An 18,479-nucleotide genomic window follows, 5' to 3' on the forward strand; every position below is an offset into this window, starting at 1 on the left:
CTTAAATTGAGGACGACGCAACGAGCTATGGAAAGAAGAATGATGGGTGTGACGTTAAGGGATAAGAAAAGAGCAGATTGGGTGAGGGAACAAAGGCGAGTTAATGACATCTTAGTTGAAATCAAGAAAAAGAAAGGGGGCATGGGCAGGACATCTAATGAGGAGGGAAGATAACCCATGGTCATTAAGGGTTACGGACTGGATTCCATGAGAAGGGAAGCGTAGCAGGGGGCGGCAGCAAGTTAGATGGGCGGATGAGAAGTTTGCAGGGACGACATGGCCACAATTAGTACATGACCGGGGTAGTTGGAGAAGTATGGGAGAGGCCTTTGCCCTGCAATGGGCGTAACCAGGATGATGATGATGATGATGATATTCCACCAGAGTTCAGATTGGCCTGCTCCAAAATGCAATTTTTCTTGCTCCAAAAATTGCTCCAAAATGACTTTGGGCAGTCTCACCCCTGGCGCCGGCCAAGAGGCAGTTTTATTTTTCTTTATAAATTGATATTGTGCTGCAGCCAATAGAATTATGCGTGGGCTTTGAGTCTGTGACTAATTTCTATAAAAAGTAAAAAAAATAGAAGCATTACTTTTGTTATGCTTATATTAAATTCAACTGTTCTCTTAATTATAAAGGCTTATTAGAAACTGTGCCAGTCATCATAATGCAAACTTTTTTTTTTGTGTCACACACATTGCTGTGGGATCAAATTGTGTGGTTTTTACACGTATACCAAATGTCCATAATTTATGACTAAGTGATTCTAGGGGCTGCTATACTCAACATTCTGAAATTTTGTGCTTTATGTGATAAAAGGTTATACTTATGCTAGGACCTTTTCGAAGAGGGATCTTTTTTTTTTTGCATGTTTGCAACAGTGGCAACACTTTCTTCTGGTCTCGTGAAACCCACATCAAGGAAACCTGTTTTAATTGGTAAAACATACTTAATTGAGCACCGCTTCCTTTTGTCTTTGTACCTTTATCTTCAAACATTGCCTGGCATTGTTGTGGTTTCTTTCAGAGTCAGCAGAGAATGCAAGAGATGCAGAGGCGGTGCATGTACCAGCACACCCTGTACATGCAGAGGTAAGGGCCACGGCATTCTTCTTTGTCTCCGTGTGTCTCTCTGCCTGTCCACGGGAACCATTCGAAGTGTGTCGCACAACAGTGCTACACTACCAGTGTTATGCTTTTGACTCTGTTTGCTGGGGCATTCCTGTTTTGCGCTGTAAAGCACGTACCACCCATAAGGCTTTTTTTGATCACTCAGACAGCTTGAGGGTTTTTAAGCTTCTTGGCCTTCGCACATTTAAGGAGACGCGGGTCTTAAAAACCAAAAAAATGAGAAAAAGAAAAACAGATTTTTCAGAACTACTTGTTTCGGCATCTGTAATGCCTAATCTACACCGTATCGAAACGAGTTGGCCCGAAATGCACCCTAAGTGTCCGAAAAAGAAAAATGATTTTGTCAGCGTAGACGGCGAGAAACGGCCCCAAAATCGCGCAGAAACACCGGTGTTCACGCAGCTGTTTCTCGTCTTTCCCACTACTGAGCGCCGCCATTTTGATATCGTTTGAAAGCTCAAGGTACCCCCTTTCAGTTCCTTGCGTCCTTGCCGACAATGGCCGCATGGAAAAAGTGCAAATGTGAAACAATCAGGCACCGTTCTGACGAAGCTCGCAATGCATGCGGCCTTCCTATTGGCTCAGTGCACCAACACTCTGAGAGGTGCCTTCTGATTGGCTGTTGCTATGGCAACTAGGCCTAGCAGACGAGCTTGTTTGTTAGTCCTGGCAGTGGCTTGCTTCAAAAATCGCTGATACACCGTTTCTTTGTTCATCATGTTACGAACATTAGCGGCAAATCGACTTTCTCTAAAAAAAAGTTTGAAACCAAACGTGCGACCACGAAAAGCGACCCGCCAGCAGTCTCTGCTTCCTATGGCAAGAAAGAGGAGGCAGTTATCCAGAGGCTCAGACGAGCCTACAAGATCGCGCTGGAGATAAGTCACTGCGTCGCGCAGTCTCATACTGCTTTGGCAATAACCAGCAGCGAAGCTTACGATTGCCCACTGTCCCCGCGTGTAGGTTGTGGGGTCCGATGTGGGAGATACGGCGTTCTCCTCCGTGCTCTTGGGACAAAGGAACGACAACACAGTAGTGCAAACAATCACAAGGGCATTTATTGCACCTTTCATAGATCAATGCCTGCTAGCCGAGTTGCTATCCGCGAAACATGCCGATGGGCGCGCGACAAATCTAGAAGTCTGACTCACCGCGACCGGAAGCGAGCGAATATGTTCGCCCCATGCTGGATCCCAAAGCCTGGTCGTTCGCGTGTATGGTCACGCGAATCGTGGCGCGTTCGAGGGCGGCCACGCGAGGCGGTCTCGCAGAAGCATGGGTCGCCGCGCGGGCGCGCGGGACGTCCCCGCCGCGCGCCGACCCGCCGGGGAAGAGGGTCGCTGCACGTGCGGCACGACCGTCCCGCTTCCTGTCTCGAACCCAACAACGACAGAGCGCCTTGTCTCCCGACGCCCGAGTAACCCCGCAGCGGCGCGACGCTCGCGCCATCTCTCGCACCGCGCTTGTACCACCCGACCGCCGCGGGCGCCAGGCTACGCGGCGGGCGAAGCCGCCCTGCAGGAGACGAGCCATGCGGGAAAACTAGATCTCAGGGGAGGCGTGAGAGTCACGCATCCCCACATCCCCCCAACCTTAAATCACTACATATTCCGGCGTGACATGTGACACGGTCTAACATCAAACTGTGCTTCGCAAACAAGGTAGAACATTAAACAGTGGTCGCGCCGAAGAAATGTCCGCACGCTGTCCATAACATGCGAGCCGACATTGTCCTTGGGTGCACCGCGGGCGTCCGCCGGTCACAGCGGCAGCTTTGCAGACTCGACGGCACGATGCCAGGCCAGGACTCCGGAGACGACGACGCAATAGTCGGTACGAACAAGCGTCGCTCGCGCCGACGCGCCCTGCTGGGAAGAGCCGCCGTAGCTGTCGGTGACCGCCGGCTCTTTTGTCCGCCACCGAGGGTTGTGAGCTGGATGCAGGAGGCCGCCGAAGTCGCCGCGCCGAACTGGCCACAGCATCACCATCGCCCGGGGTGGCTCGATCGTAGTCCGGGGCAGCAGCAGACGATGTGCAGGTGACGGCAAACCAGGGGTGACTCCAATCACGCTGCGTAAACTCAACACACTCGGCAAACACTAAAGTAGTGCAAGGGAGAGGAATTATGCATGCGCATCGCCCACGTGGTACGATGTTGAACTCGGCTAGCAAAAGATCGGGCAACTACTCAGATGCTAAGTTCACGTGAACGAAGCTCGCTTTCTTGAGTCGAACGAGTAATTTCAATTCGTGCGAGGCTAAATAGAATGAGGGAAGCGAATTGCAACACCTCAACGCCACGGTCCACCAGGTTGTGTCCCTCCACGTGCGACAGGCAGCTTCGTAAAGCCTTAGGCCTAAAGCGTCGCTACCCTGACAACAACCGGCATCCAAAAACAACACTCAAAATAGGCGCAAAACAGGCAGCCGCGAGGAGACGTTAGCTCTGTGAGGTGGTCCTACTCCGCTCGGTGCACGCAGCATCCGAGTTGACGGCGCCCACCGTCCCAGACGGTGTCGGAGCGCCCGGTGCCAGGCCGCAATACCAGTCAGCCCGTAGTGGCACCCGTGGCCCGCGGCCACCTGGCTCCCAGAGCCGCGACTTCATCAGAGTCAAAGAGATAGGAGAAGCTATTTACATGAGAAATTCGGACCACCCACGAGGCTTCCGTACTCACTCGCTTCAGGCTTGCCACTGCTCTGCGGGCGCTCAGCCTCGCTCTCCCAGGATGCAGACCACGTGGCTCTCGTACTGACGAATGTCATTAAAGAAACACTTGCGAAAAGGCTTAGCATGTTGACATGTTCAAACACACTACAGCCACCATCACCTCGCTCAAGAAAGCACTCCGCCGACGCTAGCGTTTAAAATTCACGCTAGGCCTACGCTTCGGTTCAAACAAAGGTCTTGAACGAAGCAAAACTGTTAAAACTATCGTCCGATGCCCCAAGAGGTCCACGTTGGGCAGCCAGATGTGGGGTCCGATGTGGGAGATACGGCGTTCTCCTCCGTGCTCTTGGGGCAAAGGAACGACAACACAGTAGTGCAAACAATCACAAGGGCATTTATTGCACCTTTCATAGATCAATGCCTGCTAGCCGAGTTGCTATCCGCGAAACATGCCGATGGGCGCGCGACAAATCTAGAAGTCTGACTCACCGCGACCGGAAGCGAGCGAATATGTTCGCCCCATGCTGGATCCCAAGGCCTGGTCGTTCGCGTGTATGGTCACGCGAATCGTGGCGCGTTCGAGGGCGGCCACGCGAGGCGGTCTCGCAGAAGCATGGGTCGCCGCGCGGGCGCGCGGGACGTCCCCGCCGCGCGCCGACCGGGCAAGAGGGTCGCTGCACGTGCGGCACGACCGTCCCGCTTCCTGTCTCGAACCCAACAACGACAGAGCGCCTTGTCTCCCGACGCCCGAGTAACCCCGCAGCGGCGCGACGCTCGCGCCATCTCTCGCACCGCGCTTGTACCACCCGACCGCCGCGGGCGCCAGGCCACGCGGCGGGCGAAGCCGCCCTGCAGGAGACGAGCCATGCGGGAAAACTAGATCTCAGGGGAGGCGTGAGAGTCACGCATCCCCACAAGGTTTAGTTTGGAGACCGCTGATGCCTATTCCCGTGCCTCTCGCGCGTACCCGAGTTCTTGCTGGTGCATTCCAGATTCTGTTAGGAGCCTATATGGTGCGCCTAATGTCTGCATCAGCGGAATAATTTTGCGTTTTTAATTATATTGCAATTATTATTCCCCGGTATTGAAGCTTGAATTTTATATTTTTCCTGCTCTTTTTTTTATAGTTTGTCTATTTTTCTCAAGTATAGCTTTTTTAAAGTCTCAGATGTTGGGACCAGCACTGTGTCCCTTCTACTCATTCAGTTAATGTCATTGTTTTTCCCCTGAATGAAGGTGAGGCAGAGAGTGCAAAAAAACTATGATATAGTGTCTTAGGACAGTCAAATATTTTGAAATCCTGTAGAAATCACCAACAAGAGTTCACATTTGTAAAGCTGCATGCAACTTCAGAATTTCATAACTTTGCTAAAGTACAGATACCAACATCCAAGTGCTAACTTGCAGTATTTGAATATCCAGGAACATACCTGCTTACTTTTAGCTATCCTGTAGCAGTACATTTTTTGCAAGTCATATGCCAAATTTTTAACACAAGAAAAATTGTAACTACTTTTTTTGTTGACCTTAAAAAAACTTAATCGCATATTTGTAAGCAGCACACAAGATTAGATATGTCCTGAAAGTTTCATGTTTCAAGAGCATTGCATGAATACAAAACCAACCAATCATGAGGCTGGTGTTCCGTTTAAGCAGCAGTTCCATTTTAAGTGGCGAAGCTTGAAACTGAAAACATGAAAGTGACTTTCTGGATGTGTTTTTTCATTAAGTGCCTTTGCCTTACGACAGGTTTGATAAAGTTTTCATGAATCGATTTCAGTAACTTTGGTGTTCTTGTGCTCAGCAACACCTGGGCAACATGCTAGAGCCTAAAGGTTTTACATGTGCTCAATAGATAAAAGAGGTAGTGGCAGTAAATCTTTAAATGCAATTTTCTCTACTTTCTTTTTTTTTTTGTCAAGTGCTTTTGCCTTACGGAAGTTTTGGTAATGTTTGCATCAACTGATTTCAGTGAACTAGATATCATTTTTTTTCGTAATATCACAGCTACATTCTAAAGCTTTCCGTTTTTTCTTAAATGTGACAGATTATTAAGTAGATTAAATGTAGGCTAATTACTGCCACATGGTTTCTTGTTCCCAACTTTGGTATTTGTGATAATCACAATTACTTTATTTATATTTGCTTAGCTTTAGGATGTGCAGTGGGCCTTTGGAAATGTTTGCATATTCTGAAATATTCTTAAAAACACTTCGTTTTCATGAAAAATTACTACAAAGACCCGTAAGAAATGACCTAATGAGGACTATTGTATTCTGTCATATCTTTTCTTCCAAGTGAGATATTTGAAATCGGCATTCTACAATATATCTGCACAAAACATTTATGCAACATATGGTGAAAAATAAATGTTTTCGTGACCCTCATCCCGCCTTAATGAGCCTTCAGGGGGCTGACTGAATGAACCTAATACACAGTCAGAGAAGCATATGGGAAATTAACTGTTTTCTTAGTTGAAGGTTGAAAATTATAATAAAAGGGGACATGAAAGCAGAGGAAAACATCTATCTTGACACCAGTAGGAGCTGCCTACACAACTTGCGTGTGATACAGTGGCCAGTTTTCTGCGACTAAATTCATGTACTACTATGTGATGTCTGTGGTTGACAGGACATTCTACACATGCCATTCCATAATCGCCGCCATGACCCGAGGGCTATGGCGTTGTGCTGCCGAGCTCAGGGTCGCGGGTTTGGTCGCGGGTTTGGTCGCAGCCATAGCGGCTGCATTTCATTGGCGCTTCCTCCCAGCGGTGGCAGATTGTTTTGTTCTTGAACTTTCATTTCCTTTTTCATTATTACTTCTACGTTTTAATGTAGAAAACATGGTTGTACAGTCGAACCCGGCTATATCGAACTCGCAAAAAAACGCCTATCAGTTCGATGTAGAGCATAATTCGATATAAGCCTGCTAAATAATTGGATGCCATAAAAGCACATACCATTTATAAAATCACTTTATTGATGAAACTAGCTTCGTTTCGCACGAAATAGTCCTGCATTTTCTTCTGCTTGGGCAATTTCGCTGCGTGCGAGGCACGCACTTCCCCACGTTGTCTAAGGAGTCTGAGCAGCTGAGGCCGCAACATTCCGCATTCGCGCAGAAGCACCGGACTAGTGCGAGCGCACCAATCACTTCGGAGGATGTGGGCCAAAGACTGTCGTTGCTTTCCTCGTTGTGCCCATTTTCACTTGTGCTCGGCACGATGTCGGCAATGTAGTCTTCGTTTCCGGGCTCTCCCGTGGTCGCCACACATCATTTGCGCTCACAAACGCGTCCACCATTGATTCGTCAACAGCTTCCGGAAATTCTGACAGCTCGCTCCAAACTTTGGCAACAACGACAACGGCTTCGTCGCATTAATCAGAATTTACAGTCATCACCGAGCACGCGGAAGTCGGTACGGCTGAAGCTATTTTGGATGAACCACTCGTACACGGCCGTGCATATACGTCGGGCGCCACGGGCACTACGGGCACCGGGTCGCGAGTTAGGCCGCTTTAGCCCTAATTTCCCCCTTCAAGATCGAGCCGAGAGTGCACCTCGTAATCTTGTACGTTGCGGGGACATCCGACTTGTCACCGCGTTCGACCCGGTTTATGATTTCGAGCTTCACGACGAAAGGCGAATTCTGCCGCTTCATCACGGCAACACTGCGGGAGAAGGCGCACACAATGAATCAGATAAGCAGCGAGACAACTCGCACTTTCGCCATCTTGCACGACGAGGGCACAAGAGCCTCTGATTGGCTGTCTGAGCAAGCGCTGCTGGCGGGCGGGCTAGGATCATTATTTGTAGGGGGGTGTCGGCGGCTCCGATGTAGCGCGGTCACGTAGGGAGAGCGGTAGAATGGAGCCGCGCCGCCGAGTTTTCCCTTTACCGCGAGGGAAAGCCAACTTCCGGGGGCACTTTCCGCCGCTTGACATTCGATATATCGGGAGTCGCTACTAGTTTTGTTCGATGTATGCGTAATTTTTGCCATATATACTCATTGTAACTATACCGTGTCCAGAAATTGTTCGATATATGGAATAATTCGATGTAAACGGGTTCGATATAGTCTGGTTTGACTGTAATTTCTCCTGTGCTTTCCTTTATAGGCTTCATTGTTTGTTAGCTTGATTCGGTTCCCGATAATCTATTTCAATTCAGAGTGCTGAGAACAGTCTATCGATCTTCAAGGTCAATATGTGCATTCTCTTGATGAGCGTCGCCGCGAATCAGCGGAGTTGTAATGGCGGCGTTACTTCTTTTTCCAGTTTCGGTACCAAAAATGCCCGCTTTTCCAAGCCATTGTTACGCTTTCCCCCCATTCTACGAGCATAAAATTTTGCTCTAAGGCTGCTCTGTAGTACACTATCTGAATATAGAGTTTTTACATGGCCCAAAATTTTGTTGCATTTGGCTTTTAACATGGATGTATTTTTGTACACGCACACCTTTGCACGCACGTGCCAGTGAGTGAAAAGAATGGAAGCCTTGACATCCTCTCGCGCCAACCTTACAGGCAGCAAGAGGCGATAGCTCTGCAACGCATGATGGAAGCCCAGCGGGCAGCTCCAGGGCTGACGACAGGCGCTGCCGCCGCCGTTGCCGTTGCTGCAGCTGCAGCTGCAGCTGCTGTCGCCGCCCCTCCTATTCCTGCCATGGCACCATCGGCGCCGCCTGAGAGCCTGTACGTGTGCACCAGTGCAGAGCGGGGGGCACTCCTGGTGGCACAGAGCACGAGGGACACGGCGGTGGCTCCCCAGGCTGTCCCCGAGGGACACGGCGGCCGGGGGGCGGCCTCTTCCTCGTCTGCGGAGAGCAGCGGGGGATGCCAGGCGACACTGAGTCCGCCCCCGGTTCAGGTGGCCAGCGAGGCGGTTGTGCTGGACCCCAGTGTTGAGGCCGAGATGGTCTTCGCATCCCCCACTGGGTAAGCTGCCATTTATATACAGTTGCCGACCGTTTATTCGGACCTCACGGGGACTGCGGAAATGTCCGAAGAAACAGGTGTCCGAAAAAGCAGATTAAGAAAAAAAAAAAAAAAGAAATCCTTCACTTCCATGCACATATACAGGCTTGGTAGTAGAGGCTTGAAGAAGTCGTGAATGCGCCGTTGCACGCTGTTCGGTTTACACGCAATCAGATAACCCTGAATCTCGGAGAGGGTCGTACGGTCACTATAGGTGGCTGAAAGCACAGTCACTGCTTGTACACGCTCCGCATGCACCGGCAGCGTAGCACATGATGCTTCATCTTCCGACTTGGAGTCATCGTCTGGCCGTGCAGCAGAAAGCTAACGAATGATCTCGCCGTCATCGAGTTCTGCGCATGTCAGTACAGCAGTGTCAGCACCTGTGAAACATGTCAAATGAGACAGTGTCCAGAATCGCAATGCAACAACTGCGCAGGTCTCGGCAGAACATTTTCGGCGTCAGTAGGGAGCACATCGGAAGGCTCCCGGCACCCGCTTGCCGGCACTCCCCAGCGCAGTCTGCGCGGGCACTGTCGACACCATTGGACACTTGACACGATGTTTCCATATGTGGCTTTGGATCACTGCAACCTCGACACAGCACACAATGCCATCACGCTGACACCAGTCGCACAAACGAATAATGTAGCCTACTCGCAGCGTCATGCAGAAAGAAAGAAACAAATCAGCTGCTAGATTGTCTTGACATGGCTTACTAAGCTGAGACCGGAAGTGCTGTGGCCACGAACCAGGCAGAAACGACGATGATGAGCGGGGATTTGCAGTAGTGCCACTTTGTGGGGCAGCAAGGAGGCTCCGTTCAAAACAAAAATGGCGTTCAGCAAGCCGAACCATGCACCGATCAGAGTCTGTGCATGGTGCTCTTGATTGAGTTGGCTCAAGGAGTGTCCGAAAAATCATGTGAGAGGTTGCAAGGTGTCCGAACGTTCGGCAGTTGTCTGGCATTTCAGCATTATGGTCTATGGGGAGAATGGCGGTGCCACGAAGCAGACCGAATAACTGAACATGTCCGAATTTTTGGAGTCCGAAGAATCAGTCGACGACTGTATCGCCTTCTAATGAGATACCAAAGAACGACACTCAGTTATCAGAATAAAACGTAATCTTAGTTTATCTATACAGTGAAACCTTAACTTAAAGAAATTCCTGATGTAACGGAACTATTTTTGTTTTTTGATTTTAGTTCCATTGAAAACTGTGTATTTTTTTTTTGCAATATAACGGAGTAATTTCTCGACGCAGTTTCAGTGTAACGAAGTTCTTGGCCATTTCAAGCATGTATTTGGAGCATGTATAGCTAGTAAATGTAGCAAAAAAACAAGGAAGATGTCGCCTGAAAGAGAAGTTATTTCAAGCGTTCTTCTGCCTGATAAATACTTTTTTCGAAGTGTGCACACCGTGCCGCTGTAGGCAGGAAACATCACTGCGCCATTCTTGTGTTGGTAAACAACTTGCAGAAGCCATGGGGTGTGCGGCAGCTCGCACCGGTCGGAGAAACGCAAGAGTTGACGATTCCATCTGCGCAAGGATGATGGGGGACAGAGGGGTAATGTGATCAAGCCTACGCTAGCGGTAGGGGGCAGGAACGCGCGTCTATGTGCCATCTCCCCTATAACACGTGTCTCCTGCATCTTGGAGGTAATCTGCCACAAGTGCAAAGGGGCTAGCTGAGATGGTTAGTGCTGTGATGCACATTGCGTTTCCGCACATTGGCGTGGCAGTCAAGCGATCTCCAGTTCCCGAGATATGGTGCGGTGCGTTTGCTCGCTTTGTGACAGCAAGTTCGTGGTCACCGAGTGAGATCTCTTCATGTTTGTTTCAGTGCGCGTGGCACTGATAAAACTAAGAAACTTACTTCATGCAGTTGTCTCTTTGTTATCACTGTCAATGCTTAGCCTTCTTGGTGAAAGGGTGACTTTCTTTTTGGTTTCACAGGACGAATATTCGTATTTTCTTACACTTTTGTGTTCAATTTGTGGCCGCCTTCTGATGATGGCTGCGGGCACTTGGCGCAGTAGACCGTGGCATCCAAGATTTACGGTGCTGTTTAATGCAACACTGTGTGTTGCATTACATTACGTTAATGTGGCATTACACAATGTGTAATGCCACATTGAGCCACATTGATCTCGACGTGATCTGCACTGCACACGCTGGTGCTCATAATGGGGTTATTAGGGCCTGGCCGTCTTGCAATTTGTTTAAAAGTGCTTACTGACATGATACTATCCACCAGGAATGCTCTGCGAAATTGTGAAGCTGTCCTTGAAATAATGAAATTCATGATTTAACAACGTTTTTTGCTGCAAGTACAGCTTCTTTATATCGAGCTTTGACTGTACGCTATTAGTTGGTCATGAGTAGACGCCACCTATATTCCATGCTGTGACATGGAGCTTGTTGGGGAAACTGCGAGCCTGTCTTTCATTTTTGAGTCATTAATGTTTCCCGACACTCTACTAATGGTAAGACTGATGGTTCTGGTATTCTATAAGGGTAGTTTACTAGTTCAGCTTAACCTAATGTTCCTCTCTAGCATTCCCTTAAAGGGCACCTTACCAGGCTAGATTGGAAATTTCAGTTATGCATTGGAAGTTGTAAGGCGCTGTCTAGGTAGCGTTCATTGGCCTTTGTTTCCTCCTGTAATACACCTATATCCTGTCAAATGGGATGAAAATGATCCTTTGAGCAATACTTCATCAGTCCAATTTGGTAACTTAGTGTCACTCTTTGAATACTAGGCCAAAGATAGTCGATTCTATGAGTGCTGTTGTGGTTGGTCTTCACTTGTTTCTTTTCATTTCAGTGCTGGAGAGGCAAGTGGGGGCCATGCTCATCTGCATCACCACATCCACCAGCACCACTACCACCACCCGCCGACACCACCACAGATCCACTCCTTCTCGCCCCTTACCTTGGCCCTGCCACCTAGTGTGGTTAGTGCTCCGGTTTCTTGTTTCAGTATGCTAGCATGTCATTTGCTGTTCAACTGTGCCCACATCATGTTTTACTGCAAGTTATGCTTAATGCTTGCACCGGTCCTTGAAACCTCTTGTCTCAAGCCTCATGTGTCATATGTGCCTCAGAGATGTCACTCAAAATATTGCTTGCAGTAGCAATTTAGGCTTAGAGCCTGTACTTGTTCATGTCATCTTCTCTAATGCGTTTTGTGTGTTATCTGAAAGAGAAAATGTGGAATAAACCTCAAAGCCTCAATAAACCTGTCCCATATCTCGGAGGCAACAGCTATTCTTATCCAAGCGCATGCTAGATGGTGGCGTGATACCACTCTGCTGCAAACATGAATGTACGGCTTCACAAAGGCATTTAGTATCTGCTATGAAATTAGGAAATTCGCGGGTGCTAGGTGGAATCGGTTGGTTCAGGACAGGGGTAATTGGAGATAGCAAGAAGAGGCCGTCATCCTGCAGTGGACATAAAATAGGCTGATGATGATGATCTGCTATTTGCTAATGTAACTTTGTAAGTACGCACCAGAATTAACCAGTCGATCGGTCAATTAAGTATTCGGTGTACACATGTGCATTCTCTTCACCAGGTAATAAAAATTATTCGAGCTGTGGTGCTCGTAATATTTGCTTCATCCCTGCAATGCTTCTTTGTGTCTTTTGTGTGTTTGCACTTTTTTGAGTCCTGCACCATCTTACTCGGCAAAAGGTACCTATCTTTCATTCTTGATTTGGCTGAAAGTTGATTATTTCTGTCTAGCCTTTCTAGAAAACACAGTAAATATATCATTTTTCTATCTTGAAGGAGCAGTAGCAGTAGTAGGGAAAAAAAAGGTAAAGAAAAACGAAAAATATATTTTTTGGAGGTGTGCAGTTTAGGCATGTATTGTGAAGGATTGTAGCATGAAGAGACCTTGTATTCTTGTGCTACTTGGTGTTTGATGGTGTAGGGGCTTGTCATGTGCTGGTAGGGGTGTGCGAATGTTCAGAACTCTCTAATGGCAAATCGATTATCATCTGATTAAGTTCTGTACTTGCACTGAATGGTCACTATTTGCAAAGTCCAATATTTTTCTAATACTGTACATAGTCCGCTCTGCTCGATCAAACACGGCACAGAAGCAACAATACAGTAATAGTGCATATAAATAAAAAGTTAAAACAAAGTAGAACCCCGTTGATATGTTTGGTGTGAAAGCATCAGCTCATCGAGTGAGAAAGCCGGCGTCTGCAGCAACGAAACGTCACCTAAATTCCGATCGACTTCAATGCCACGTCACTAGCGCACCTGGACGGAGCAGAGCAGGCGAAAGGGAACACCTGCTGCCCCAGTTGCGTGCCGTGTGTTGTGAGAGGGGAGAGGGCATCGCCACGACTTCACGTCACTCGCTCTCAGAAGCCTGTGTTATCCGCACGTTCCTCGTTCATGCAAGCTCTCACCTGCATTCTAACTCCGCCTCGGTAAGACCAAATCAAAATGTGCCAAATGTTTCGATGAGCTCACTTACCCGTGAGGAGTTCATAACTTGAAGGACCGCTCAGCGGCGTTCAAGTGGACATTAATGCTTTGGCATTCACAACTCGTAAGAAGCGCATAGGTTGTGGGGAAGCGTGACTCACGCGTCCCCTGATATAGTGTTTTCCCACATAGCTCCCGTCTCCAGCAGTGCGGCTTTGCCGCGTGGCCTGGCGCCCGTGGCGGTCGGAGTGGTTGAAGTGCAGTACGAGAGATGGCGCGAGTGTTGCGCTGCTAACGCCGTCTACAGGCGGGGTTACTTGGGCGCTAAAAGGGAGAACACGCGGGCTCTTAGGCAGTGGGCCGGCGAGTGCGGTGGACATCCCGCGCGTGTGCCGATCCATGCTTCTGCGAGACCGTCTCACGTGGCTGCCTTCGAACGCGCCACCGTTCGCGTGACCGTACGCGCGAACGATCAGGCATTGGGATCCAGCATGGGGCGAACATATTCGCTCGTTATCCGGTTGCGGTGAGTCGAACTTCCTAGATTTGTCGCGCACCCATCGGCATGTATTGTGGATAGCAACTCTGCTAGCAGGCATTGATCTATGAAAGGTGCGATAAATGCCCTTGTGATTGTTTGCACTACTGTGTTGTCGTTCCTTTGTCCCAAGAGAATGAGTGTGAGAACTCCATAAGGTGTCCTCTGATTTTTCTGGAGTAACCATGGAAAAAGAACGTAAGAGCCGGAAAATGCAACAGTGAGGTAGGGCACAAATCACCACAGCTATGTGGTGATTTGCAATCACCACAGAAACAGCTTTGAATGGGTACCAGTACAGTTATTAGATGTTTTGGTGCTCATATTGTGACTGAGGACAGAGCGTGCGCTTGCATAGTTAAGGGACACGTAAAATTTTTTACGACAGCAGTCCCTTTCCACCCTTGATACGCTTCACCTCATAACACGGCCCTATAGCAGCGAAGCTAAGGCCCCAAAATAAATGTAGCCCTGCACTCAGTGAATTTGGCCCAGTGTGCTTGGTTCCTGGTAGGTTTTAACCGATGCACACTTTTTTTGGGTGCTTCGCAAGAAGCACTGGGGACGTTTTCTCCCGACGCTTGTGCAACATTTGGTTTGTGCAATCTCAGTCGCTGGTTGCAACATACCGGTCATGTGTTACAATGTGCGAGAGTGAATTTCCTTCTGCACAGCTAAATTTACGTGACTGCCGCATTTAAGTGCAGCGTAAGATGTGGGAACACTACGGAGTGGCAACATACATAAGAACATGAATATTAGTAAAACCTTGTTAATTCGGATCTCATGAGACCGAAAAGGTGTCCAAATTAACAGAACGTTGAATTACAGAGGCTGTGGAGATAACAAAGATGTGCTTACTACATTGCACATTTAATTACTGAATGAATCGGCAAATCATGTTTCTTTTTGGCACAACAGCAGTGCAGAAACTGAAATTCTCGATATCTCATGTCTGATTAGCATTCGCAGTGGCAAAGGCCTCGTGACTTGCTTCACAGCGCTGCTGTGGCGCACGACTCATGCCTTCTTCTGAGACATGCTTTTCATTACCGCACGCCCATCGCGATTATCATTTCAGCGATGAGCTGTTCGTCAATAGCACTGCGATGTAGCCGGTGGGTTTGATGCCAGCACGCAGGCCGCAGGGAAATCGCTTCTAATCCTCGGCAGTTTCCACCACCTTTGACATTACATGTGCATTGCACGGAGTCTAGACGAAACTACTGCTTGCCACAACCATTACAGACGAAACAATGGTTGCTATTTAAGCAATATTGGATGGTGACCACACAGCTCTAAAGGCAAGCGACCAGTGCAGTGTTATGCATGGTGGTAAATGCAAATATAAGCTATAAAGGCCCGAGTGGGAATGAAATGTTCGTTCCTGTTGTTCTCGCATGGTTTCTGCTGATGACTATCGTGATGCAGACTTCGCCTCTTCGTTTCGGTTGGATGCTGGCACTGCTTTTGTTCTACTGCATCGCACACTTGCGGCGGTGCTCCTTACTAGCTGCATTCCGAGGGTTGTCCAAATTAACTGCCAAGGTGTGTCTGAATTAACGAGAGTTTGATGGCATCAAATAAAGCATACAGCCCTGCCGGGACCAGAGAACAAGCCTGAATTATCCAATTTTCCTAATTAACGAGGGCCGAATTAGCTAGGTTTTAGTGTACACAGGAGTGGTCGGAACTGCAAAAACGTGACGTAGCAACCAGGAAAATACAACAGTGAGGAATATATCAACGGGGCTCCGCTGTAATGGAGCACGCTGTGTTGCACAGGGAATTTTACTTTACCTGCTACATTGCAATCATTTCCACTCGAATTTTGTTCAGACATGGCATTTAGCAGTGGATATTGTTTGGTACGATTTTTGAATGTGATATGAACGTCTCTGAATTAAATATCAGTATGCCTCATTTGTAAAACATTACTTGATATGCTCGAACCTCCTTATAATGAAGTTGAAGGAGAGCTGAAATTACTTAGTTATATCTGTTACTCCGTTATATCCACTGTTGCCATTTACTGCAATATATGCCCACTGGGGTGTACAAATGTAAACATGGAGATAAGTAGACTGCCTTGCAGCCCGCGAAACCGCCACACGGCCATGCATGCGATGAAATTTGAGAACAATAGCCAGGTTCCTTTGCGCCAAGGATGCAGGAAGGCAATGAGCAAACATATAGCATTTGAGTAACCGTCTCACGAAAGCTTAGCTTCACATGGATTCTAAGATGTTCGTATGATCTGCATAATTTTTTTATGTGACAGTAAAGTGACACTTCTTTCTTTAATGTCTGCAGTTTCATACATGGTTTTTCATTGCAATTAGCATTTTTTGGGAAGTTCGTCCAGTTTGCAGTATGTCTGTCTCTCTGCATCTAACCTCTTTCGTGCCAACTTGGGTCACTGTGGGGGTAGTCCACGGTGTAATGGGTAGCGCATCTGGCTGCTGTGCCAAGGGAACCAGGTTCGAAACCAACCGTCGGACCTACTTGGGTTGCCGGTTGTGTGCCACTCTTCGATGAACCTCTTTGACGCCAACTTGCACCACTGGGTATGTGCCGCTCTTTAATGACAAAAAAGAAAAAAAAAATCCTTCAAGATTTTTTTTGGTGCCGGTCGGAATCTTACCCACACCGTGTATATTCAGACGGTCTTGTCTCAGTATACATTCACATATGTGCCACGCGTGAAGTTTGTGGTGGTGCCCCTAGATAGCGCAGCGTGTCCCGAGTGGGAAGCACGAGAGAGGCGCCCCACAGCAGTACAGGCCCCACCGTGCCGTGTGTCACTACATTGCTTCAGTGCTAGTGGCGTTAACGTCAGCATTTATCCCGAGATGGTTTCTGGTGGAACTTTTGTTGAATACATAGATAAACTAGCATAATTAATTTTGTACAAATGTAATAAGTCATCCACCTTATTGTTATGTTTTAAATGTGCTTGACACACCTGGGGAGGTGTTCTGCAAGCGTCCACCTAGTGGACATGCCCATTTCGTCTGCTGCGGAAGTGCTGATTGGCTGTGGCTCCTGGCTGCTGTGCACGTGCAGCCGACCCCACCCAAACAGAGCTTCAAGAGCAGACGAAATGGACGTGTTCACTAAGTGGACTGTTGCAGAATACCCTCCCCTGGGCTCAAAGTTTTGAGACGTTACATTTCATTTACTACTTTTATCTCGTACCGCGCTGAGGAGCCGATCTCACCAAAGACGGTGGTGCGGCGGCCTCAAGCCACGTCCGATCCAAAGACGAAGGGTCAGAAGAATGGAAAATGAAGTTGATTGTTAGAGAATACTGCCCCAAAGACACCTTGCCATAGCGAAAGCGAGGTGTGCCATGTGAGCCACCCGCAAGCAAACCGAATGGTGCCCACTAATAAAAGAAAGTGAAGCGAGTGAGAAATTTTCAGATAAGTATTGTTTGATTGCTAGGCTAGATTCTCGCAGTCCTTGTGCCTTGCAAAAAGAGACACGTGTACAAGCGGCAGTGTCCCCGGTTTCCAAGCACCTGCCTGTAAACGAAGTATAATGCACACGTAACGAATGAACACACCAGGAGCAAGTTACCCGCATAGCATGCCTCGCAATGCCTCTCCGACTAATGGAGAATTTCTTTGCTGACCCCACAAGCAGATCACCGTCGTACACCGTTGTCGGTCTAGTGCTGAGCAAGTTCTGAGGGAACCTCAAGAACAACCGTTCTGAGGCACCTCAAGAACAACCGCCGACGGTCACAAAATGCATCGTTTCGAGAATGTTTTATTTTTCATTGCATCAATTCAAACAAAAAAGTATACGTGGGCTCCCAGTTTAACTTGCCTCGTGCCACAGCTGCTGTAGCTTTTGTTTGTGCTGCAGGTTTGACAGCTGCTGTTGCCTTATGCAAAAGATGAAATTATGGCATCAGTTTATTCTACCGGCCACTGTGTTATGTGAAAAACGAAGTAGAGCGGATGTTTATGGCCCCGGTGGAAGTGAAGTGCTCATACTGGGCGGCCGGCACTTCAGGGAGCAGGCCAGCTGGCTCCCTGCCATTGTACTTATTTATTTTAATGTCAATGCTTTCATCATTTTTGCAATTGCTTTGGGTTAGACAGTGGTATGTGTGAATTTCCGCCATTTGACAAGATGCTGCAGCCCAAATTTTGGATAGTACGCTCTTCAGATGTAATGGAGCTTCACTGGATAACTATAGTCTGCTGTAACAAGCATCAGCTGTATTCGGTTTGTATTAAATTTTGCCTTTAAAAATTTCTATTCGCACACCCCTGTGGGCTGGTGCAAAAAATTTAGAGCACCAGCCCACGTTGCCAGGAGACCATTTCCAATCTGAAATTGGCACGACTGTGTTCTTCTCTTCTTTTACTTGTGATAGCCAGTGCTGTAATTGAAGGTGAGGTTATCGGCACAAACTAGGCCATAAGGGTGCTGTGCTGCGCAAACTGTTTGAATCTCAGTTTAAACACTGAAAAATGTGTCCTAAGCAGGGTGAGTGGGTTTGTGACTAATCTGCATTTTTCCTTCTCTGCACAGGCTGCTGTCTCTCAGAGGTTCCCAGACCTGTATGCCATTTCGGCGCTGTCTGATATTCCTCAGTACGTCTCGCTGCCCCATTACATGCCGCTGCTCTCAAGGCATGTTCAGGTGAGAGTGTGCATTTTTGTCCAAGTAACTTCGGCTAAGTTTGTTGTGAAC

General features: G+C 48.1%; 1 protein-coding gene across 3 annotated transcripts in view; it reads left to right on the forward strand.

Annotated features, from left to right (window-relative positions):
* LOC142583297 (uncharacterized) overlaps positions 1 to 18,479 on the forward strand; it is a 122,723-nt gene that overhangs the window by 54,060 nt on the left and 50,184 nt on the right. For all 3 annotated transcript variants that reach the window (XM_075693709.1, XM_075693711.1, XM_075693710.1), the window contains exons 11-14: positions 1,027 to 1,091; positions 8,330 to 8,740; positions 11,610 to 11,739; positions 18,318 to 18,428. In XM_075693709.1, the coding sequence (XP_075549824.1) occupies positions 1,027 to 1,091; positions 8,330 to 8,740; positions 11,610 to 11,739; positions 18,318 to 18,428 (717 nt within the window). The remainder of the gene's footprint in view (positions 1 to 1,026; positions 1,092 to 8,329; positions 8,741 to 11,609; positions 11,740 to 18,317; positions 18,429 to 18,479) is intronic.

This window comes from Dermacentor variabilis, chromosome 5, assembly GCF_050947875.1.
Source record: "Dermacentor variabilis isolate Ectoservices chromosome 5, ASM5094787v1, whole genome shotgun sequence".
Lineage (NCBI taxonomy): Eukaryota > Metazoa > Arthropoda > Arachnida > Ixodida > Ixodidae > Dermacentor > Dermacentor variabilis.